At 41.4% G+C, this 26231-nt stretch overlaps 1 protein-coding gene across 10 annotated transcripts in view; it reads right to left on the bottom strand.

The window, feature by feature from the left end:
• Positions 1-448: 448 nt before the first annotated feature.
• LOC108067715 (pleckstrin homology domain-containing family G member 5) overlaps positions 449-26231 on the bottom strand; it is a 53345-nt gene continuing 27562 nt past the window's right edge. For 4 of the 10 annotated variants that reach the window (XM_070215068.1, XM_070215069.1, XM_070215070.1 and 1 more), the window contains 11 exons: positions 10476-10667; positions 6136-6233; positions 5971-6065; positions 5781-5902; positions 4968-5345; positions 4676-4903; positions 4268-4612; positions 3303-3975; positions 2655-2826; positions 1188-1292; positions 449-935 (listed from right to left, as the gene is read on the bottom strand). In XM_070215068.1, the coding sequence (XP_070071169.1) occupies positions 617-935; positions 1188-1292; positions 2655-2826; positions 3303-3975; positions 4268-4612; positions 4676-4903; positions 4968-5345; positions 5781-5902; positions 5971-6065; positions 6136-6233; positions 10476-10667 (2727 nt within the window). In that variant the 3' untranslated portion in view covers positions 449-616. The other 6 variants (XM_017156871.3, XM_070215065.1, XM_070215066.1 and 3 more) reach the window with 6 other exon arrangements.

Raw genomic sequence — 26231 nt, 5'->3', positions numbered from 1 at the left:
TTATTTGTCTTCATATCGTTATGGGAAGATTAAAATGGCGAATGTCCGGAGCATTGTGTTCTGAAACTTAATCTCGCCAAGGTGTTGGGGGAGGGGGTTCTAGTTAGTTGTGGAATGTATATTAGTTCAATATCAGCTTTGGACCCAAAAGTGCGGTTTTCACATTACAAGCTCACGATGTCCTACACTCAGAATGAAATCTTATTTGAATTTTAGAAATTCGCCTTTAGTTTTAGACAGTTTTTAAATACAGCATAACAAATCAAATAATTTTAAATTAATTGTCGAATTAATGGATTATTAAAAAGGTTTATAAGCTTAACTCTTTTTTTGTCAAATTTTTAAATTATTGAAATAACATTTATAGATCCCGAATTTTAAAAGATTATTGTAAGTTGTTCTAGAAATAAATAAAACTTAATCGAATATGACAAGATATATTTATTCATTAGAAATACTGTCTTTAGAGAAAATAGCTGTATATCCTTTAGTAAGACCTGGGAAAAACAAAGGCGATTTCCTAAATGTATTTTATATGGGAGTGCTCTGGGTAAATTGTGACGGATCTATTGGTAAGTACATTCTGCGGCTTTATGCTTCGGCGACCCAGTCCACATCAGACGTCCGTTTCGGTGCTCGACTGGTTGTGATTGGATGTGGGCAGCGGCGTCTGGTGGGAGAGCTGCTTCTGCAGCGGGGGCGGTGGCAGGCCCTGACCTTGACCTTGACCCTCCTCGTGGGGCACCAGCAGGGGCAGCGATTTCTGCATGCAGACCACTCCCGGCGATTGGTGCTGCGATCTCGGGCTGGGCGGCGTGGGCGTGGCCGGGATCTGGTGCCAGTTAATACTGTTCTGGGAGGTTATATTCCGGGTCTTGCGCAGCGGCGGATTCTTCGTCGACGTGGAGAAGGCCATGCCGCGGCGCAGAGGAACTCTACAGGAGCCACGGGAACAACATTAGCAACGGTGGGTCAGTTGGTTGGTTGGTTAGTCGATGGCGATGGCGATGCGGCGCAGGATGTGGGTTATGAGAGTTCAGGATCGAGCATGAGGACACGACGCAGTATTATATTTTTTTCATTTGTTGTTTGGGGAGAGGACGACAAAGACACAGGTTATATAGACACGGGTTACACACAATCAGACGTGGGCACTAAGGGGGGCTCTAATCTCTGGAGACACTCACCTCGTTGGACTCGGCGGCGGGTAGGAAATGCCGCGGTGACTGGGCGACAACAACATATTGCCCGAGTGGCTCGTCGTGGAGCCGGGCACGAGCAGAGTATTGTTACTACAAGTAGGACAAAGGTTATACTGTAAAGAGCACGCTGGCGGATTTGGATCCGGTTTCCGGAATCGGGGGAAGCGGAAACGCAAGCGGTGGGCGGTGACAGTAAAAGGATAAGAGTCGTGTTGCCCCTAACAAAAACGCATTGCAGCAATCGCAGAAAACAAATAAAAATAAAGAGAAGGACGACAGCTTCGGAAACCGAAGTATAAAATACCCTTGCATAAATAAGAAAAAATTGTAAATAATAAATTTTGTAATATAAAATTGAAAAATTTAAGAATGAAACCATATTAAATTGAATAGTCTTTAAACGTTTTTGGTTGATAAACTGATAACTGATAAAACGATTTAGGAAAATACAGACGGACATACAAAGTATTAAAGTAAAACTTCTGTAGCGCTTAAATTATTTTCATCAATCAAGGGTATTTTAAAATTTAAAATTAGCACAAATGAAATTTGGTGTAGCAGGTGATTAGGGGCTGTCCATATATTACGTAATCACGTTTTTGCTGATTTTTGACCCCCTCCCCCCCTTGGTGATCAAACGTAATCTTTCAATAAATACCCCGCCCCCCCCCAATGATTACGTAATCTCAAGAATAAAATTTTTTTTGTTTTAATATGTGGATTCAAACAGAGATGCAACCCAATCTTTAATATTGTTTATAAATGGAGTTTGGTATGACACTTTCGGTTCGTATACGCTGAAATTATCTCCAACATACTCTTCGTCAAGCCATTCCAGGTCTTCGCATTCTTCGTGTGATTGAACCACTAAACATTCTCTTTCTCGCCGCCCAGCCACTAAAAAAAATTTTTTCTCTGCTTTCCTATCTAAGTTTGCAGATATATTTAAAGAAAAAAAGTTTTTAAAAAAATTTTTTAAATAAAAAAATACATATAAAATGATTACGTAATCATTGTGCAAGACCCCCCCCCTCCCCATGTAATCAAACATAATCATTTCAATGACCCCCTCCCCCCCCCTAGGTGATTACGTAATATATGGACAGCCCCTTAGTCATGATTCCAACGCGTACATTTCACAATAAAAATATTTATTTAGTTGGTTCGATTTTAATATATAAAATATGACTACAGTACGTACTAGCTAAAAACAGTGTATAAATATGATGACTAAATGTAGAGTATGGTACAACATAAACAGAGTGAATCTGAATCCGATCCCTGGGAACGCTCACACGTGACTGGACAGGGGATCTGATCTGTGATCTGATGATCTAGTGATCTGGTGATCGGGAGATGAGAGTGGTTGTGGTGGTGTGTGCTTGCTTGATTTTTTGTTAGAAGCTCTTTTGTCATGGTCAGTGGCGGTGGTGCACCCTCTACGCAACTTACGTGTGGCTGTGATGCATGTTCAGGTTGGGCAGGCTCTGGCCCAGATGGTTCATCGGCTGCACGGAGAGCGTGTTGGCCGACTTGGAGCCCATCTGGCCGATAATGCCCATTTTAGTCTTGTGCAGGCCACTGATCAATTGCTGCTTGCCCTTCAGGTTCACTCCGTGGTTGCCTGTAGAAGTGGATTAAAGTAAAGGGTATTACATTTAATTAATATAATTTAATTTAATTAGTTTATTTAAATAAAAAGTTGTTTTGAATTATTCGGAATTTATATAGGTAGTTGACCAGGAAAAGCTGCCTAATACTATTAACATAGCACAAAAATATCACATAAAATTAAAAATATTTCTTCCAATTGGAAATTAATATAAATTTTAGTAATTCTCCTGCTTTTAACAAATGTTTTCCGACTTTTGAAATCTAATTTGAATTTTCTCTTGAAATTTAGTTAAAATAAATTGGAATACTGCAATTTAAATTGAAAATTTGGTTTAATTTATGATTTCAATTTAATGGATTTTAGGACTTTTATTTTATTTGGTATACCACTTTGTATATTCTTTGTTTAAAAAAAGGTTGGTAGAGCTACATCCTCAACTATCTAACTTCCTATCCCCTTTAAGAGTTTATTTTTTCGGTACGCACCTGTCATTATGCTGGAGCCCTCGTCGCTGGACACCGAGTTTGTCTTTTCAAAGTCGACGGATATGTTGCGCGAGTCGTTCCACTCGACACTGCCGCTGTGGCTGTTGTTCGCACTGGAGACGTGGCTGCAGATCGAGGAGTTCATCGGTGACTTGCGGACGCCCAGGGAATCGGCGGTGCCGCCGCTGGTGCCACTCCCACCGAACCGGAAGCTATCGCCGCCCACCGTGCCGCTTCCGCTGCCGCCTCCTGCGCCGCCGCGCTTCAGTCTTTGGTAGATCGTCTTGGCCCGCCACATGGCGTCGTACCAGTTCTTGGCCTCGGTGCACTGCAGCGTGAACGCCGTGGTGGCCACCTGGAACTCGTTGAGGTACACACAGTTCAGCGTATTGTTCGGCGCCAGCTGAACGATTAGCTGGTCGGTTAGGTATGGTTGCCGTATGACCTTCAGGGCTCCCAGTCCCCGCTTGGCAATCGTCTTGCACACGAGCAGGAGGTCGGTGAGCAGGAAACAGTGCACATCGGACTTGCCGAGGTTGTCCTTGAACTTGTGATCGCCCTCCATGAACAGGTGGCGCACATGGTAGGCGGGACATCCGCGCATCGGGGCACAGAGGTCAAACATCTGGCTGTGCTGCTTGATCAACTTGTCCAGCATCTCGTTGTTGGTGTCCTGTAATCCCGAAAATTTAAATTACTTAACATGTATTTCGGATTTAAATATTTTCTTCTAAGTTTAACATTAAAAAATAAAATAATGATAATAAATATGATTCATGTTTAAATCAGATATTTCAAAAGTTCAAAATCAATTCATATTTATAATGATATGTTAAATTCTTTAGTACATTTAACTAACTCCTTAAATACCTATTTATTAAAATTTAGAGAATTTTGCTTGATTATTTAATTCTTATATTTTTGAAAATATTCTTAAATTTATAGGGCGAAATCTGATTACTCACCACCACATCGTACGACTCGATCCGCACCATCACGCCCTTGAGCCGCTCGTTCTCCTGCCGCATCGTCAAGTGGTTGTTCACACTGCCCACAAAGTTCTCCACGCTGTGCATCATCACGTCAATGGCCTCTATCTCCTCCACGTCGCTCATGTGCTTCTTGATCGCGGCCAGGAGGAGGCTGTACTTGGTCAGTCGCTGCATGGGTCGCACCACAATGTCCGCGAGTCGCAGGCGGTTGCACATCTTCTGCGACTCGCACCACGCCAAATAGGATGTGAACAGGGGGTTGTTGTGGTTCAGCTCTTTGCAGTAGAACTGGCAGGTGCTCTGTTCCGCACAGTAGATCTGTAGATAGGTATTTAAAATAATACCTATTGCATTCAAAACCTATTAGTTTTTAGAACCCACCTTATATGGCGCAAAGATGGAGGCAAAGCCAATGAATCCCTCCTGGAAAAAGGCGCATCTCAGCGGTTCGTGGGTGATTATGCTATGTGCCACCATGGGATAAAGCCACAGGGTCCAGAACTTGATGTTCGCCTCGCACACAGCCCGCACATTGGAGAACAAACGAGCCTGATCCACATCGATCAGCAGACGCTCCTCCTGAACGGCCTCCAAACAGGCCAGGAATAACTAGAAATATATTATAACAAGTTAGTTATTTCTAAAGATTCAAATAGAGATCTTAACCACCCACCTCAGTCACTGTTTGCAGGGCGTGAATGTAATACACCTCGGTGGTAACCAGCTCCCAAATGGCCGTCTGGATCTTAATCTCCGTCTCGCTCATCGCATCACTCTCCACAAAGTCGCGCCACGACTTGTGCATATCCTGCAGGTAGGCCAGTGAGTTGACCAAGTCCGGATGATCAAAGTTCATGCTATCCGGACGCTGGGGCACTCCGTTCTTGGCATAGCTGTTCAGCAGCTCGCACAGCTGACTCTGCTGGGGATTCTTGATCCCGAATATGGAAGACCACCGCTGCTTGATCTGCTTGCCGGCCGCCACTCCCGACTCGCTGGTCTCCTCGGTGGAAACGGAGGGCAGCAGTCGGGGCGGGGGTTGTCGGGAACCCTGTAGGAAAATTAAAAAAATAGTATTAAATAATTTTAATGATTATAATCATCAGTTGAATATTATTTAAATGTATTAGAATTTAATTCTTAAATATGGTATTAAATTTTATTTTACTTTTAAATTTATAAGTGACTTTTAGATTAACTTTAAGTACCCACATGCATTTTATTTTAGCTAATATAATATTATATAATAATAATTATTATAATCATCACTTAAAATTCATTAAAATGTATCAGAATTTAATTTTCAAATATGGCATTTAATTTCATGGGACTTTTGAATTTAAAAATGGCTCGTAGATTAGCTTTAAGTTCCCACATGCATTTTATTTTAGCAAAGATAAGGTTACATACACCCCTGTCAACTTTCAGTTCTGCCCACAAAATGTGAGAACCCCTATTCCATTTCCAGGGAACCCAGTAAACTTACAAAAGAAGCTGCCTTTTGCAGGGGCTTGCGGTTGCTGCCCCGTTCGGTGATGCAGAGATGGTGTCCAGCCAGGCTCTCCACATCGGTCTGCTCATCCACGGAGACGGGAAGGAGCGAAGGACCTGTATGGTTGGGGGAAACAAGCCCGAAATGATAACGAATCCGGGGGAATTCTACGTAAACGACTTACCGGCATCTAAAAAACTGGGCGTGGGATTATTGTCCGTGATGGTGATTTGTGTAAAGCTGAGGTTCCGCCTACGCAGGGCGTGGCCGAGTGCGTTACTAAAAAAGCGTATTCGTTATATATATATTTTTTTTAGTTATATCTAGTGGGGGATGTCAAAGGACTTACAGTAGTGTTACGCCTTTGGTAGCGGGAATAAACTCCTCATCTGGATGCTGCGACGATTCCAGGCAGAATGACACGGAGAAGAACTCGGAGCTGGATACCTAAACGAGTTAATAATTGGAAGTTTAGTAAGGGATTACGTTGACTTTTGGTCTACCACTTCCTGTTGATGGAGAACCTAATCTGTAAATTCAAGAGCCTTTTAATCTGGCCTTCAAAGGGCCCACAAAGAGGTTCACACTGACAAAAATTGCGATTTGCGACTACTGACTGCCAGAGCACTCTCTTTGATGGCCCTCCGAAGTGTGAAGATTGCATCTGTGGGAGGCCGTGATGGAAAATCCCTGCCAGCCCACAAAAACTACTACTGAAATAAAACAAACATCAAGAAATATTCCCCGTATTTGTGTTGGCGGGAAACGGGGCGGAATTCTTCGCTTGGCAAGTGACAGAAACCGAAGAAAGGAAAGGAAAGTAAAATCATGGAATGGAAAACGGGAAAAGGGAGACAGGAGAAAGGAAAGCAGGGAAAGTTCTACAACAACTTTTGCTGATTAAGGCGACAAAGGCAAATAAAGAAATTAAAAATGTATATTCCCCTCATCCTTTTGCCCCGTCCAAAAATTGGTCTCAGCAAAATTCACCATCGTTTGCAAGCACTCGTTAATTGCAGACTCATTTCGAAGGAACATTCAGGTGACAAGAGGACCTTCTGATTGTGCAGCCATTCGAGATCTGCTCAATCCCAGAGCAGCTTGTCTTTTGACCAGGTGATTCTGTTTGTTCTTTGGGATTCAGGACTCAGAACTCAGGATTCCCACTCACCTCGCTGCGCGTCAGCAGTGGCTTCTTGCGCTTCATGAACGAGGATTTCTTTTTCACCGCCGAACCCGAGGACGTGGAGCAGCCGACGGGGGAGGTTAGGCCACCACAAGCACCACCAATGCCACCACCTCCCGAGGCAGCCGATGTGGTGCTGTAGGGACTCAGGGTCGAGGAGGACGAGGTGGCCACCACTTCGCCAGCGAACTGAAAGTGTTTGGAGGAGGGTATCGCATAAGTTGCCGTGGTGGAGGTGCCGGTGCCAGTGGTGCTGCCGCTGCTAGTCAGTTGCTGGTGGTTTTGCTGACTCTGATTCTGATTCTGGTGGTGGTGCTGGTGGAAGGATCCGGCACTGGAGTGACCGGTGCCAAAGCAGGACGAACTGGCCGTCTTCGTGGTCTCGTCGAGCGTGGGTGAGAGCATCAGCGAAGGCGTACGCCGCACGATCTGCGGTGCCTGGGTGTAAATTGTGGGTGGGTGGTGCGGTGGGTGAGCTTGGGAGGCTGTTGGTGGTGGTGCCGAGGGAGACAGACAAACGCTCCTCGGTTCACCCTTTTCAGTCTGCGATTTTTATTGTTTTTTTTTGGGTTTGTGATTCAGCGTGTTTTTTTTTTAAAGCGGTCAGCAAACAAATAAAAACCAAAGTTTATTAAGCCCATTTATAGAGACAGAGTGAGAGGGAGAGATAGAGAAGGAGAAAGAGAGAGAAACAGAGAGGAGAAGACAGATATTGTGAGCATATTTTGTTTGGTGATTCAATGGTTCTACACTCTATATAAACCATAGAGCCTACTCTACTGTGCAAGTCTTCTAAAAATGGCCAATTTTTAAGCAACTTAGCTACCAAATATTGAAATTAAAAATATTATAAAGTGCGAGTTTAAATATCTTATATTATAGAATTACTTCAAGAGCAAGTATTTTTATAAATTTAAGATTTTAGCGACTTCTTCTTAGGACAAGTATACCATTTACATAAACATTTTGATGGGTCACACTACAAACAAGAAAGGAAGCTAGCTTCGGCCAGCCGAAGCTTATATACCCTTGCAGATCATTCCTATTAATTAACAAATCGCAAAAATGTTCAATTTTCTAATATTTCTCATTAATTTTCCGCTCGTTCCTATGGCAGCTATATGATATAGTCGTCCGATTTTGATCAAATTAAAATTGAAATTCGGAAATATTTAAAAAGAGTCATATCCTAGAGTAGAAGATAATACAATAAAAACCAAAGAAGCTAGAATTTATTTCTATTACTTTTCCATTACTTTTCCGATCGTTCCTATGGCAGCTATATGATATAGTCGTCCGATTTTGATTAAATTAAAATTGAAATTCGGAAGTATTTAAAAAGAGTCATATCCTAGAGTAGAAGATAATACAATAAAAACCAAAGAAGCTAGAATTTATTTCCTATTACTTTTCCATTAATTTTCCGATCGTTCCTATGGAAGCTATATGATATAGTAGTCCGATTTTTTAAATAATTAATTCGAAATTCAGAAATATTTAAAAAATAACATCCCCAAAAGTAGAAGGTAATATTTCAAAAAACACCGAAGCCAGAATTTTTTAAAGTTTATTTTTTCCGATTGTTCCTATGGGAGCTATAAGATATAGTTGTCCGATCCGGTCGGCTCCGACATATATACTACCTGCAATAGAAAGAAGACTTTTGCGAAAGTTTTGTCCCGATAGCTCCAAAACTGAGAGACTAGTTTGCGTAGAAACAGACAGACGGACAGACGGACAGACGGACAGACGGACGGACGGACGGACAGACGGACAGACGGACAGACGGACATGGCTAGATCGACTCGTCTTGTGATGCTGATCAAGAATATATATACTTTATGGGGTCGGAAACGTCTCCTTCACTGCGTTGCAAACTTCTGACTGAAATCATAATACCCTCTGCAAGGGTATAAATATATCTTATAAAACTATTTATTCTGGTTGCCAAATAAAAGTATAGAAAACAAGAAAGGAAGCTAGCTTCGGCCAGCCGAAGCTTATATACCCTTGCAGATCATTCCTATTAATTAACAAATCGCAAAAATGTTCAATTTTCTAATATTTCTCATTAATTTTCCGATCGTTCCAATGGCAGCTATATGATATAGTCGTCCGATTTTGATCAAATTAAAATTGAAATTCGGAAATATTTAAAAAGAGTCATATCCTAGAGTAGAAGATAATACAATAAAAACCAAAGAAGCTAGAATTTATTTCCAATTAAATTTAAATTAAAATTTTCCATTAATTTACCGATCGCTCCTATGGCAGCTATATGATATAGTAGTCCGATTTTTTAAATATTTAATTCGAAATTCAGAAATATTTAAAAAATAACATCCCCAAAAGTAGAAGGTAATATTTCAAAAAACACCGAAGCTAGAATTTTTTTAACGTTTTCTTTTCCGATTCTTCCTATGGGAGCTATAAGATATAGTTGTCCGATCCGGTTGGTTCCGACATATATACTACCTGCAATAGAAAGAAGACTTTTGGGAAGACTTTCATCCCGATAGCTCAAAAACTGAGAGACTAGTTTGCGTAGAAACAGACAGACGGACAGACGGACATGGCTAGATCGACTCGTCTAGTGATGCTGATCAAGAATATATATACTTTATGGGGTCGGAAACATCTCATTCACTGCGTTGCAAACTTCTGACTGAAATCATAATACCCTCTGCAAGGGTATAAAAACATAATTTTAAAAAGTAAAATGTAATTACTAAACCATACGTTAAACCTCGATTAAATTAAAACCGGCCAACTAAAAATAACGAGATACAAATTCAAGAAAGGGCGATATAAATGGTCCTTAAAACGCAGAAAAGTCACGTTCTGTTTAAAACTGACAACAAAAGACACGGCGAAGTCTTCCGAATGACTTACAGTTACAAATAGTTAGTGCGCAGAAAAACAACTGACTGTGCTTAAATCAATGACAGCCACACGAAGAGCAGGAAATATAACTAAAAAATCAAAATAGACACAAATCAAAGGCAGACGAAAGCAGCAAGCAAAGTAATTTGTTATCAATTTGCGAGAGGGCTTTCTCTCGAGGGACTGAAACCCTGGAATAGCGAATCTATAACTCACTACACTGGACACACTACACGCGGAATAACTACAATCTAAAATCAAGATTTTTCCACAAGAGATTTTTAGATTGTAAATTTATTTACATTTTTAATATTATTTAATTTAAATTTTTTTCCATGTAGATTTATATTATAGCATTACAATTAAAAGTTCCTTTATTGCGGAATGGATATGCTTTAAAATTAATTATCTATTATTTTCTATGAACAATTACCATTTAAATAAAATTCATTTTCTTTAATGAATAAATTCTCTTGATTTTAGATCGTAACTTTTCCCCCAGTGAACACACTCTAGGCAAGATGGATGTGCCGACTAAGTGGCCAAGTCCTATAGCACTTGGCCGGTGGTTTATTTAGCATGTGCTCCTTAGGACCCCTGACCCCTAACCCTTGACTTACCACATTGGCCTGCCGGCCCAGCGATCCTGGTGGTCCGGTGGTGGCGAACAGTCCGGTGGTCGCGGTGGTGCTGCCGACGGCGGCGGCGGTGGTGGTGGTGGTGGTGCTGCTGGCCATTCCCGGAGGTCCGTGCTGGCAGGCCACCACACCCGAGTCGAGGCCATCCAAGTGCGTGAGACTCTTCGATTTCAGCTGCAACGGGAAATGGAATCGAAATCTGTCTGTGAGTCTGGGCGAAATCATTCAAGCGTGACGCAGATATTTATAATTAAATTTTATTCGCGTTATTGAGGGCTTTTCACATATTGTTTTTCATATGCTATCACCCGTCGGTTGGATGGCGTTCGAATAAAAAATGCAATTTAAATATAAGCGGATGAAGTGTTGCCTTTTATAGATGCATGAAATTACTAGATGCATTACAAAATATTCAATGAATGTGAGATATAAAATAACAGATTGTCATATAAAAAAAGGCATTTTGATTAAATTAAGAAATTACCAAATAAATAGTTAAACCACTAGCTGTTAAAATTCTTTATAAACACAACTTTTATTTGTCACATTTTTTTAATACACCAATATGTCTGATTTTTTACTTGATCATAAATCCACAACTATTCTGGACAGCTCTTTTTAGCTCTTTTCTCCCGGTTTATAAGCTATAAAAAGCCCGGATACGCTTTTGTATATATTTTAAGATGCTTTCGGAAATGTATTGTGTTGCAGGCGACCTTCGGGGTAGGACGCAAAACTGACACAAAGCCATCAAGCCACTGCATCCAAGGGACTGGGATGGAGCCACATCGAATTACTGAATATTTCGCGCTTAATGCAGAGAATAATGTTTTGAATGCTTTTGGCGCCGGGCGTCGCGAGACAATGAAAAGCTCAGTGCATTTGCCGGGCAAAAATAAATTGCTTGCGGCTGGGTGGCAAACTGGATGGCGAACTAGATGGCAACTGGGTAACTTGACGAGGGCGAGGGCATCTTGGCAAAGACGAAAAGATGCATCGAGAACAAAAAGATTGCGCCAGCGGCAAAGAGCCCTAGACGTGTCCTCGAAGGTTTCCTGTCCTCGCCTAATGCACCGAGATTACATCAGTCAAGTGCCCCCAGCTGGCCGAGTGAGTGGTGAGTGTGGACGTGGACCAAAGTCAGGGTCCGCCTCAAAGTCAATGCCTCACCCATCAGCCATCGTCCTTTGTAAGGAAACCACCCCATGCCGGCTGCGATTTACACATCTCAATGCCTCGGTTTAAATTGTGCTTGACGAAAAACCTTGTGTTTAAATTCGCATTAACAGCAGGAAAATAAAGGGAAGTACTTTTCTAGACATTTTATGCCCGACTTTTTGAAAGATAATATTTTTTAGGTTATTAGTATATAAAGACTAGTTATGAAACCATAATTGGTAAGTATTTTTTATTTATTTTAAAAACCTAACAATTTCTCAGGACAAACTCTATAATAACCTCAAAATGTTACATAAACTCTTCAGTAAAATCTTGTAAACATCGTTTGTTGTGGTGCTGGTTAATTACCACAGAATTTCAGGGAACACTCCTTGTCATAATCTCAGCTATTTCAGATTCACTTCAATTGGATTGCTCCGCATTGCCGAGACACCGAGTGGAGAAGGTATCTGCCCCCTGAATCCAGGGTGCGGCATGCATGGCATCCGAGCTGCGAGAATTTAAGCTCCGGGACGGATGCCATTCACAGCCCCCCGATGCCGCTAATCCCAAGACCAGGACCACCGACTCCCCCGGAGTGCGCCCAAGGATACGGGCTCTCTGGTCTATTATTCCTGCTGACGACAATATTTCACATTCTGTTTTGGCAATTTCCAGCTGGCGGCCCTCACCCTGCGACGGTTTGCCTTGCCCTTTGCCCTGGTTTATGTTTTTGTTTCCGGTTATATTGTGAGTTGCTCGCCCACTGCGGCTTGGTTTACTGTCTGCCGGAATCGCACAAGATTCGGGTATATTGGGCTATATAAGGGGTAGCTTAAAACCAAAATATTACAGGAAAATTTTTTGAAATCGTTTACAACTTTTGATCAGCTTTTGCTTTTAAAAATATTAAATCTGAAAAAATAAATCTGCCTTTAGTTTCCAATAAAGAAATAAAAAAAGGATAATTATATTTATTATTTAAAGGATATCCCAATATTGATACACTCACTTAAAATAGCCTTTCCCCTTTGACTCTTTGGTCTTTTGGCTTAGTTTGGCCTTTAGCTTCCCACACACAAAACAAAAAATATTCAAGAGCAATTCATACTCGTAGGTTCTCATAAAGCGAACACTTTACCATTGTGGAAACCCGGCTAAGGAAATAATAGTTCTGATTGTTTATTCTGCGTAGGAAGAGTGCAATGCGGCATTGCATAATTCACTATTTTATCCTCTTGCACGTACAATGTTGCCAACACGATTATCTAATCACTTAAAGACTTCAACACGTGTGGTCTGCCCACGGAATTTCCCTGTTAACGTGGCTACTTAAACGGGACAGCGTTTGAAAAAAGGAAACATGGTCCACATGACACGTAACATGGAAAATCACTTTGGGACTTAAGTCGAACACTCCGGGTAATTTATACTTCCTGTGCTAAGAAAACCGAATACCAAAGTAAGGGATATTTCCCAAAGGGAGTCCAAGAAATTCGAGTTAAATTTCAAGAGCCGAGATGTTGCCTACATATTGTAAACACAACTCAAGACAAGAAAGCTTATGGTTCGCCTCAAAATCCCTGGCATTTGCGTTATGCTTATGTTTTCCTGTTTATTTCATTTAGTTATTTTCGCATAATTGTTTTCGTTTACGTGTAGGCACTCATCCTCTTTCGCTTGCCTTTGAAGAAAGCCTGCCACTAATAGGATTAGATTTTGTAATAAACGAACAAATTATGATTCCGACTAAGGAGTGGCCTATTTAGATGCCCGGAGGCAGCCGAGAGATTTGTCCGTAAATGCCAGCTCGTACGAAAATATTTGCCCGCCTCAGTGACGAAATGATGATGATAATCTGAATAGATATGTATATATAGAAAGCCACGGTTTCGCCAACAAAACACTGCAATGCTATTCGAAATGGGGGCATCGTTTTCACAGCATTTTGTCGGCGCTCTAGGACCTGGGGGATCTCCCATTGTGGGCTGGACAAATCGCTGATGCAATTTATTGCTCGACTGCACTTGCGCTAATGCCTCTAAATATCTTCCGGCGACAATTGAATTCCCCCCTCGCACATAAGCACACACATTAGTTTCTAGGCAAGCACACACTGCGTATACGTAATGTATATTAGTCTGTGTTATAATATTTATGAAATCCATGGCGGTCAGAGTCATTTATTGCTATTCCATTCAGGCATAAAATCCTACGGCAAACTGAATTTATGCACCACATTAAATGCTCACGTATAAGAATAATTTAGTTTTGAATAAGCTTATCACATGGGCTTTCAGCAAATTAAATGACTTTTTGATAAAATAAAAAAGTCAAATTTTGAATAAGTCATGGCAACCTCTAGAACTAAGAAACTAAAATACGTTCACTGAACATACACAGAGAAATGTAAATGTTTACTCCCATTCTGTAGGATGCCTTGACTTTTTTAAAATTTGACAACATTTAGGAGTAGATAATGAAATAAAAAAAACGGTTTTATTAGTATAAGAAATCCAATAAAATGTTCTCATGAAAACGCTTTAAACCGAAATTAAAGCATACAATGAACAATAGATACAATGAATAGTTAAAATTACTTCCATTGAAGATTTAATCCTCAGAATTGTTTTTCCATCAGAAAAAGCTCTACAATTTTGGGATTTTCAACTTTGGCGTCGTATTCCAAAGACATGGGCAATGGTTCACAATGGGGACTATTTTTTAGGAATGCCTTGATGTATTGAGAGTAGGTCCTACCGAAAATAATAAAGGTTGGTCCAATTATATAGGCCACGTAATTCAAAATGTCGGCAAACATCGGTTTTTTGTATTCTTAGCTATACCGTGGAACCTGTAGGTGATGGAAAATAATTTTGTATGGGACTTTTACTCAGGAGCACCCAAATATCATGGAAAACTTGAAATGGTTCGTGGAAATTTCACAAAGTTTAATTTTGTGTTCCTGTGTAATCAATAGAATTAATCAACACAAAGTAAATTAATGTCACAATCAAAGCTTAAAATATTAAAGAAAATTGTTACCATTTTCTTATTATTTTTTAAAAAAATTAATTAAATTTCTATTTACACTTTCTACAAAAAATCATTTTATAAAAATATAACAAATTAAAAAGATTTTAGGCATTTTTATGTAGTTTCAAAAGATCTTTTTCCCCAAAGATGAAACGAAATGGCTTTATGCTATATGTAGTAAAAATAAAGTTTAAAAACAAGTTTGAGGGAGCATTAAATAATTTATAGGTGTTTAAGGATCTTCGTCCATAACGTCGGCTGTAAATTTTGTTTCGCTGTAATTCTGTAAATTAATATCCCAACTTAAAACACAAAGAAGGGCATGAAACCAGAATAAAAAGGAAGAACAGAAGGAAATAAAACAAAAATACGAGCGTACATAAGAGTGGAAATATGTTTATTCTCATTTCGCTAAGTAAACATTTGATTAAGGCCGCGCGTAATTTGTTGACCACCACGTGTCGCTCCGAATTTTAAATCCAGTTTCCGCGAAGGACTCAGACTCAGACTTACCTGCAGCTTGCTGTTGGGCGGCGAGACGACCAAGCAGATCTTCATGGTGGCCCGCAGGAACTCCTCGCGCTTTGTGCTAAGGTCAGGGGTCAAGGAGCCCGGCGACGTCACAGCCGCCTGTTTGTGCGGCGCCTTCTTGGGCGACGTAACGCTGGGCAGGAATGGATTGAGGCTCCTCACCAAACTGGCCGAATTGAACTTGCCACCGGAGGAGCCTCCTCCCTCATTGCTACTTCCGCCGGATGGAGGCGATCCACTCTGCTGCGCCGGCTGCTCCTTCTGGTGGTGCAGCAATCGGGTGGGTGAGTTCAGGCTAAACAGCTTCCTCCGATGCCTGCCCGGCGTGGAGGAGGAACTGGAGGCGGGACTGGGCGTGGGACCAGGCGGTCCTCCTCCCTCGCTGTGCGTCGACTCCTGCGATCCGGCTCGACTGTACGAAGGCGTTGGCAACTGGGCGGAGCGGGTGCCATACTTCTGCCCACTCCCGTCCAACTGGAGGTCATCTGTGGTGGAGTCACCACCACCCTCCACTGCTCCATCTTCGCTGTAGGTGCTGTGATACGTCCTGGCCGTGATCTCCGGCAGAAAGGGATTATTGGGCGAGGTCAGGGTGTACTGATAGTAGCCACCTCCTCCTCCTCCGCCACTGCTGCTCGTCTCCACCGGCAAAGTGCCGGCCTCCGTCTCATCGGGTGTGCTCTCCTCGGGAAAGGAGCCGCCCTGGAAGTCATGGCCACCGCCCACGCCACTGCTGCTCGACAAATAGGCACCCAGCTGCTCCCACTCGCCCGAGGAGGAGTTGTGCGAGGACACGGTGAAGCCCTCGTTCGAGTGGCCCTGGCAGCTGCGGGAGCTCTCGTTGCTGCTCTTGAAGAGGAAGTTCTGCAGGCGGGTCAGTCGGATGGAGCTGCTCTCGCTGGTCAGGCTGCAGCTCCTGCTGCTGTTCCCAGGCTGAACAGCCGAGGAAGTAGTAGTGGTTACAGCCTGTTGATCACTTCGATTGCTGCTTTGGGTCTCCAGGCGTCGTCTATTCGGGTTATCAATGGGTAATCCTCCTGCTCCTGCTCCTCCACCTCCTCCTGCTGCTTCTGCTGCCCCCGCCGATGTGCTCACCTCGCCACCCATGGAGGCCCAATAGAAGACACTGTTCTGGGAGCCACTCAGCTCACCCAATTCGCAGCTGCTCTCCAAGGAAGTGCTCGAATTGGTGGTGGCCACGCTACTCAGGTGCTGATAGGCGTACTCCGGCGGAGTGCACTCGTCTGGGCTGTCCAGCAGCAGGGCGGGATTGATGTGGCCACCGAGTCCCAGACCCACACCCACTCCCAATCCCAAGCCGGGTAAATTCAAGTGGCTGAGGGCAAAGGGCAGCCGATTATTGTTGTCCGAATGGAGACTACTTGGCGGCGGTGGAGTGGCCCTGCTCTTGGCCTTCAGCTCCTCCGCCGTGGGCTCCTGCCGTTTGATCTCCAACGATCGATGATCGCCGCGCCGAAAGGAGCGACGCAGACGCTCCGCAAACTTGGACTGCTTGGGCGGCTTGTCCTTGGGCGGCTTGCTGGTGTCCTTGGACCTGCCCAGCAGATTGGTCCTCTCAGTCTTGTCCTCCTTCTCCAGGAGTTTCTCGTGCATCTCCGTCGCCGGAGTGGTGGTGGTGGGGACGTGGTCGTTTCCTGGTCGCTGGTTCCTGCTGGCTAGTGTAATCGGTGGCGCCGCAAAGCCACCACCCATTACGGCCGCCCTTCGCCGTGTTGCTTGATCCTTCTCCCACGGAGGTTGGAGGTTTTCCCCGGAATGGTGTGCTCTTTAATTTAGCTGGTCCGTGTGGTTCGTTATTCACTAATTCGTTAATTTATGAAGCGTTGATTTTCCCCAAGATACACGTCGAGATGTGTTTCCTTTTGACTAACTCTAGATGCCTTTAAAGCGATTTCGTTATAAGTAGTTTGCTTGTATTGCTTATTCTATTATTTTAACTTTCGTTGGCCTGCTGAAATGAGAGATGTGGTTCAGAAAAGTGTTGAATAGATAAAATATTAATTTTAAACTTTTTTACCAATCGAGGAGTGGGCGTTTTATCTATACAACTATTCTAGGACCTAGTTATTCTAGTTATAGCTAAAATATAATATTTTATAATGCGGTTTTGAATTCACTTATAAAGGTGTCTAAAAGTATGCTTTAAATAAAAAATAGTAATTTTTCTGAATGATTTCCTTATAATTTGGAGTTTAAAATATATTGTTGCATATTTTAAGACACATATTCTAAAGAATTTAAACCAGTGGACTTTTGCCATATTTAATGAAGCACGTATCCCCACCAAATAACCAATATTTTCCACTACATAAATATTTCAAATTCAAAACTAACTCCCCCTCGAAAAAAAGCAAGCAACAATAAGTAATGCAAATAAGCACTTTCAGAGCAAATCAATTTAGGATAATCCATTCAGTCATAATCCTCGAACCGTTATTGCCATTTTTCGCCCTTCGATTTGTGTATGCAACCTTTAAAGTTTTCGGTTGTTATGGAAATTGGGAAAACGTGTTAGCATTTCAAATGAGCGACGAGTCCGTCGTCGACGAGACGACAAGCTTGTACCCGGGCTTTGCACATAATTTTCCGAAACCGAATCCGAGTCCGGGATGCGATGCCAAGCGATTGGCAATCGATGGAAAATCCGAAAAGTTTAATCAATGTGCATATTTTGCTGTCAACCGATTGGCAAAACTGAATTAATCAGGCAGAATCGGAAACCAATTTGACGAGTCAAAGCTCAAGTCTGATGCAGTTTCACTGGAATAAAATTAATTAAAGTTGTAAATGTCGAAACTCGAGAGCTTTAATGAAATGGCCACAGCTGAAGCAACAGAAAAAATGCTTAAAATTCTCATGCCTATCAATAATATTGATGATAAATATTGACAGATTCAATATTCCGATTAGGCTTCGCTGTTCCTTTAATTTCGGCCTGTTTATTGATATTTCTGCTGCTCAGTCACGTTCTGAACTCTCGCCATAATCGTACATTTATATTCGCAACATAACTTTAAGATCTTGTTCTAGGGAGAAGACGAAGACCTTTTGGCCAAAGCGACGATAAACAATTTCTGGGCCTATTTTCCTGATTTTCGTTGGTTTTTTCTTCTTATTTTTTTTTTTTTGTTGTGAAGGGAAAGGAAAGGATGTTGGTAGGCAAGCAAACTTGGCCATAAAACGGGCCAGAAAACTTTATTGTTATTAATATTATTTGCACATAAATATAACAGTAAATAAACATGGAAAAGTGCGTATGTGGATGGAGTGTGGCACTCGCAGCTCTCTCAGTTGACAGCCAGCTTGCCCCTGGCTGTTGCAAATAAATCATTGCACACGCCTGGACGCCCCTCAAGCACGCAACGTGCCCCCAAATCCTTGGGCCCTCCAAGTGGGTTTAACCATCCAATGTGCTCAACCTACAGAACGACCAGCCAGCGGGGTGAGCCGGTGTGTTTGCCTGTGTTTAGGCCAAAATAATGTATAATTAAGCTGGGGCCAGAGAGTTCAGGCGGGCCTTTAATAAAGCCAACCATCTTTCATGCCACACACACATCGGGGGTGCTGACAGCTCAAGGGTAAAGAAGGATGTTGGGGGTGGGAAACTACATCCAGGATTGGATCGTACCTCTTTTGGTGAGGTGAGGTGTTCGAGGGGTTCTAGGGGCATCTAGCAAGTTATTTTCAATTAAGTGTTCTTAACACGTTGCCTAATCGACAGACATGTTCCCCTGGGTCCTGGCGACACCGCCTCCTAATCACATTACTGCAAAGCCAAAGGAGCCGCACAAAAGGTCGAGCAAAAAGAGTGACATGATGTGATTCCATCTACCCAAGGGATGTGATTCACTCAGGGAATTTCCCTTTGGGAGCCGTGTGCAAAGTCCCATTTCTTGCACTTCGTTTTCAAATTCCATTTGCCCAAGGACTTTGGCAACTATAATTTAAAAACCCAAATAGTATCTAAAATGTTTCTAAAAATCGTTTAAAATGTTAACCACACAACAAATTTCCAAGAATCGTTTGAATTTTAAGCTAGGAACTTCAAAACGCTGTACCAATTACCCAGAAATAAATATCTGCTCTTAAAAATAACCTATAAAAACACTTTGTAATTTAAAAGCAAACCAGCAAGAGACTTATTTAAAATTTAAATATTTAGCACCCCTTTTTAAGTGGCCTATGTTTACACCTCGGGGGTGATAACTCCCAGAATTTGGTAATAGAAAGGGCATAAACCAGCCAAGGACCCACCCTGCATAATTGCCGCCACCTCCTAAACCAATTTAAATATTCCGTGAGGACCTCGGCAGGATTCCCGGGAGTGGGTTCAAAAATACGTTGTATCACGGCAGGGCAAATCGCAGAACGTTTAAAGATAAGCGAGCATGTTGTTCGCCTCTCATTAAATTAAATTAAATGTGTGTCTTGCGATAAAATTTTATATTCAAGACCCCACTCCATGGGAGGCGGAAGGTGTGTGGAGCGGGGGCCTAAAGAGGTTGAAGGGGGTTTCATTCGGGATGTGGGTCGCCGGTCGCGAGTGAGTTCAAGGCGTTTTTCAATTTCACTGCAGCAACAAAATCCGACAAAAACAACTAGCCGCGAAGCGCCGTCATTTCCGCTGCCTGTCAGAGCAGCAACAATTTAATTTTTATTGTTATGATGTCATCAGCATAAGAACCAGGCCCGTGCCATTTGCAGCCCCCTTGCAGACCCCTGAATATTACGGAACTCAGAACTCAGACCCCAGAACTCAAACCTCAGACGCCAGACGGGCCATATCCCCCAGTAAGTTTCATTCAGGCTTCGCTGACGCACTCGGACGACGTGAACCACATACAAATTGTCAGTGTGATGGAGTCCAAGGAACCCGCTTAAATAACACAACCACTATCCGAGGACCCCGGAGGCGTCTTCCTTGGGTCCAAGAGCGATTTATGCGCGAATTGCCGTTTGCACCGACAGGATTTACTCGAACCGCTGACCAGTCATCGGTGAAATTCCAGTTGAGCTGTTCCAACACCTCAAGTACAGTCGAACTAATAAGCCATACAAAGCTTGATGGTAAAAAAAAAGTGAAAATAAAATAAAGCAAGTTTTCTTCACCAACTACAAAAATAATTTTGAATTTGTCTTTTACATGTTTTAGTCCTACTCGTATTATGAGAAATATTTTTAAGAAATACCGATTAATAATCTTAGAAAATCCATTTATTCTTAAATAAATTAAAATGGCATTTAAAAAAAGATTACTATATTTTAAAAGTTGAAAAATATAAACAATCCTTAAAAAAACTACCTTGACCAATTATACACTTTTAACTTAATTAATATTTTAAAGAAATTCCCCTTCTTGGATACTATTTTATTATTATTTGAAATTCAGACAGGATGGTCCTGGAAAAGTTCAGTATATAGAAGATAGACTGTATATAGACATCCGTAGTGATGGCATGGGCTGAGTTGGAATTATGCCCCTGGCCTGAGCACATTATTACGACGATGCCGGCTTTTATGTGGCTGTGGTAATGTAACATTTTGCTGAGCAATCAAAAGGCGCAGCAAAAGTTTCCCACTTCGATGGGCGAGGGGTGGGATGGGACGACTGCGGAGGAGGATGAACCGCATCTACCGGGCCCACCTGGCCAACTTGCAGCCGGAGTTTGATCGATAAACCAAACCAAACCGAACCGAACCGAACAAAACCAAACCCAACCAGAGCGAATCGAGGTCCCTTGCAAATTGAGGCAGCTGAATCCAGCAGAGCCCCGTGTCAGTGGCAAAGTTTAATCTTTGATGCCGGCGACACATTGGGCCCCAAATTGATTTTTAAAGTTATCAGAGAGCCGGCCTGTGATTTATGCAAAGAGCTTGGGCAACTTTTGCCGGGGTTTTGTCTTAACAAATCGGGTCAGAGTGCAGAGTGCAAAACCGAAACAAAAACACAACTCAAAGCCCCACAAAAGTGAAACAATGCCCATCCATCATTCCGCTATCATGGGGTTCTACATTGATAAACAGAGGAAACAAAGAAATTAAAAAAAGAAAAGAATTCAAATATAAATTGGGATGTTTTATATTGAACTTATAAACCTACAGTTTTAAGATAACATTTAAAAGTAAGTAATAAAAATATTTTTTTAATCATTAAATCTATCTATTAACTTCTTATTTTTCTACCTTAAAAATTCTTTAATAGTAAACCATTTTAGGAAAATAATTTTAAATTCTAAAAATTATTTTCTGCTATTAAAAAATACCGTATTATTACAATACTTTTCCCTAAGTGCACCCACTCCTCGATGATTGTCAACGGCACTTACTCACCTTGGTTGGTTCATTAATGGGACCTCTTCGATTCCGATTCCGATTCCGATTCCTATTCCGATTTTTGTTTCTTCTTTTTTCGAGTCCTCTTCCTTTTGTTGTGTCTTTGTTGCTGCTGCTTCTTCTGCCCCCCGCCGTTCATTTATTTTAGCAATTTGTTTGCCTCTCGGTTGGTTTGTTTGTTTGTTTGTTTCTTTGTTGTTTGTTTGTCTGCTGCTTGGTTGGTTTGCTCAGCCCACACACCTAAACACTCGCGTAAAGTACTTGGGCACAGTTTCTGTATCTGTATCTGTTTCAGTTTCACTTACTCTACCTGTCGAGGACCCCGTACTCCTCGCCAGCTTTCCCGTAACCCAGCTTTCGAGTCCTGCCGCAAGGAGCAACGTGCTCGGGTCGAGTACGTAAATGAGTTTATTGCCGGCAATAAGCGAACTTAATGCGCCTGCACGAGAGGCATCAATGCAATATATCATCTGGATTCGAGTCGTTACCTTGAAAGAGACAGAATACAGAACACAGGCAAGTGGTTAGTGATGAGTCGTTACTTCTATATATAGCTTAAAAGGTTTGCACCACTTGTCATATTTCATCATCGCCAAGAAGGCGAAAAAAGTTATATTGTAGAATCAAACTTTGCAACTCAAACAAACAACTCTTAGCACATAAAAGCTGGTAATTCATTTGAAGTTAAGTTTAATAAATGGTTAAATTTAAGTTTTCAATTGCTGTTCTTACTAAATATTTAATGGTGTAAAAGTTTTCTTCAGAAATTTTTAATATAATAAACATCCTTAAAAATGCTTAGATTCAATCGAGATATACCAACTAAAAACTTATCTTCCGACCCTGTCAGCAGTTGGATTTCCGTGCCCCATATCGTTTTCTTTCGAGTAAATATAAAGTCAACAAGAGTAAACACGAAGGCCCGCAGAAGCCACAGCACAATTACGGGTTACTTGGCTTGTGCTCCGTAGTTAGATTACTCATTTCACGAGCAAGGTACAAGTAGCAACGGCAATTTAAGACAGCTGCCGCCGCATTTTTTTATAGAATCTAGGGAGGATAATAAAGCTTTTAAATTCGCCAACCAACCGCCACAAAAAAAGATAACGAAGAATTTAATGTGGTAAACAAGAATATGGACTTGCACTGCAGACGATATTTTAAGAGAGCATCCTAAAATTTAGAAATATTATATGTTGGTTTGTAAACTCTCATTAATAGCAGTTAAATCGTACTTAGCTCACGTTCTATAATTCAAATTCAATTTGCAAATTTTGTAGATAAACATTTGCATATAAAACACGTTAATTAGCATGCTTCTCGATTGTATAATCGCTTACATTTAATGGCCTTTGCATTGTAATTTAAATCCATATGCTTGTCATTAATAACCCAAATTATTTACTGAGTGTTCTTAGCCTTAATTGCCTAATTTCTACCTATTTGGCTGATAATTGAATGTGTATATTACAATCCCTCGGGTTTACTTGCTCCTGTTTGTTTCAAAAAAATAAATTAAAGTCATCATTTAAGACTTAATTCCTATAAGCAAGGCGTTGGAGTGTAGTGTTTAATAGTCGAAAGAGCAAAATTCCGAGCTTTTATAGGGCATCCACAAAACCCATTCGCCTGCAAATCCCGAGGAACATCCCATGTGTCCCACCCAGAATGTTATGCAAAACAAAAATTCAATTTCAATTCAATTAATCACGCTTGATTACCACCAATAATGGCCAACGCCAGCAGCCAACAGCCAACAGACATCGGCCGAAAGGACGTCCAGATGGCAGGATTCTGACAGGAGAGACTAGAGAGCTACTAGTCCTCCGTTCTCGATTCCCCAGTGCAATCCACAATCCACAGGCACAGGCACTCTGCCTTTTGTCCTTGGCTTGCAACTGCTTCCGAAGTCGCTTTTTGTTTACCACTTTGCACATTCTGCTGTCAAATTTGTTGATTTATAGTTCCCGATGTGCCTCCAACAATGGCGGCGGGGGCGGGGGCGTGGCAGGACAAAGGGCGGAGCGGGGCTAGGAGGGCGTCCGATGACAGGCGCGCGCCAAGCAAAAGGCTCAGGGAATACCAAAAAAATCTGGCGAATGCGGTATTGTCCTGTTCTCCGAATTTAGGATACCCGGCTTGCAAATTGTAAAATTCAAGAAATCATCGAGTGGAATATTTTGTATTGAATGGTTACTAATAAACATAATTTAACATTATTATTTAAATTACTTTCAGAAAATTTAAAATATTTTATTTTAAGATAACTGGCTTTCTTCTATTAATAGCATTTTTAAGGTACAACTACTATAAAATTCAGACATATGATCCTAAAATGATAATGATGAATTATTAACTTAACCAAATAATATTAAGGTTCAAGTTATAATACAAGTTTTTTTCTGACATTTTAACGAAATACTTTCTTAGTTAATAATGCTTTCTTAATCCTATAAAGCTATATACCCCTGTGTTTTACCAGTAGCGGGTACACAAAAACAGGAAAAAATTGAAACATCGAAAGCAAAAACCGAGCCCTGCGATAAAGTCAAACTACAAAGAACACCGAGGGAAAAAAGTGTGCCAACAATTTCAATGACAATGCGACAGTTTGTTGCCAGTTGCCTTTTGTTGCGGTGATGCAGTTTTCCGGCCTGTTTTTTTCGGCCAGCTTTTGGAGCCAAACGACGGCTCGTCGAGTGCGAATTGTTTTTGGCAGAATGCGATTAGGTACCTGAAATAGTTTGCGGTTCTCTTCTCCGACTGCCAAAGCCTGTGTGGCGGCGTCTGGTCGCTGTCGATAAATCCAGTCGAGTGCACAGTGCCCAAACCGAACCAAGTCGGAAGTGTGGGGCCCGCAGAGCAAAGATTGGATCCATCTGCCCGCTGGCATACAAATGTCCGAGTGTCCTAAACAGGTCTAGCTTTTTCAGGACCCCTATTCGCCCAGGAGATCCGTCCGCAGACAACCGCAAACAAACGCCGCTCATTTGCAGGCAGTTCGCATCGACTTCTGGTTGATTCGGAGCAGTCGGGGGATGTGCCGATGTGTTTGATGAGGCCGGAGATAATCGTTTGGCAATTGAATGAGTCCCACATGTCGGATTTTGGGCCTTTTGGCCGGATGCCGAGTGGAAATTTTTTGGCAGGCCCCTTTTGCCTATGACAACCCAGCAAACAATATTTGAAAAGTTCAAGAATAGGTCAAGCAATTTAAGTTGAGAAAGGCAATAACAGGCTGTGAACTATGAAAGTTATCAAAACTGAACTTCTGAGTTTTTATTTAAGTTCACTTATTTCCATTTTCTAATTCTTATAAATGGTCCAAATATTTAAAAAGTCAGTATGGAAGCTATGTTCACTATCCACAAGTCCCCAAATATTATAAATATTTATGGATAAAGGCTATAAATAATTCCATACTAATTCCCCCATAAACAGCTTGTCCTGCTGGCAATTTGCATTGCAATAAACATATTTTAGATTAAGGAAAATTTATGTTTTTTGCAATTTATGTTTGGCAGCCCAAATGAAGTTATTTCTGTAAAATGGTTTACCATTTTGCCTATGGCAAATTGGCAACAATTAAAATGAGCAATGTATTTTTGATTGTACAGACGAAATAACACGAGAAATTATAATAAAACTGAGCAACTTTGAACACATGTTTAAAGTGTGTGATTATTAAGTGTTACTATAATTGATATAATTGATATAATTGCAAACCAAATGTTATTACTGAATTGCAATACCAAAAAACTTCTGCAATTGATTGCCAGCAAAAAGGTTGTCTGTTCTTGTATGATTTAGTATGTTTGATTTAATAGGAAGTCTTATGGGAAATATTTCCGGCTTGGTTCGCCTACATCTGGGCCACTCACAAATGTTCAAATTTGCAAATTGAATGGACCTACTTTCGAGTGGGGTTTAACCCCATTGCAATGGCCGTTATTGAAAACACACCGACCAACGCCGGAGAACGTTGACCAGACCGGATTGTGTGAGGGCAAGGGCCGGGGTTCGTCCATAAATAACGGCAAAACAGTCAGATAAATTTGCAGGAGCTATAAACAAGCTACTCCGGCGGACTCCCTGCCTCCCGCACTCCCGGCGAAATCGATTTAAATGCTCCGTTTGCGTGTTCTGTGTTCTGAGTCCGCCGGTTACCTTGAAGTCTTTATGTAATTTGTACACAGAAATAAATAAGATTGAATATTAAATTGGAATGTCTCAAACTCAATTTGATCCTCTGCAAGATAAGATGTTTTACATAAGGTTGCATGCTTTCGATTTAAGCTTACATTATTGACATCTTATCAATTTCAACTTCTATATAAATTTATTTATGCTAATTTTATTTAAAAAGAAAGGAATTTCATATATTAAAATTTAATGATAAATAGATAGTTAAACATAGTGTAAATTTTTTTTAAACTTTTATTTTAAGGCAAACGGAACTAACTACAAATTTCAGAGCTTGATCGCAGAATTTAAATCTTACTTTAACTTCAACAACCGGACGAGAAAACGGCACTTAATGTCTTAATTCCGTTAATTATTTTTCCTTCAAATTACCCATTATATAATTACAGCTTTAATTATTTCTTTGTGTGCATCGCAGTCCGGCTGTCGCATTGTGTCCCGGTTAGAGTGGCCGCC

The sequence above is a fragment of the Drosophila takahashii genome, chromosome 3L (genome assembly GCF_030179915.1).
Source record: "Drosophila takahashii strain IR98-3 E-12201 chromosome 3L, DtakHiC1v2, whole genome shotgun sequence".
In the NCBI taxonomy this organism is placed as follows: Eukaryota; Metazoa; Arthropoda; class Insecta; order Diptera; family Drosophilidae; genus Drosophila; species Drosophila takahashii.
The sequence above is the reverse complement of the archived record's forward strand: the minus strand, read 5'-3'. Positions and strand labels throughout refer to the sequence as shown.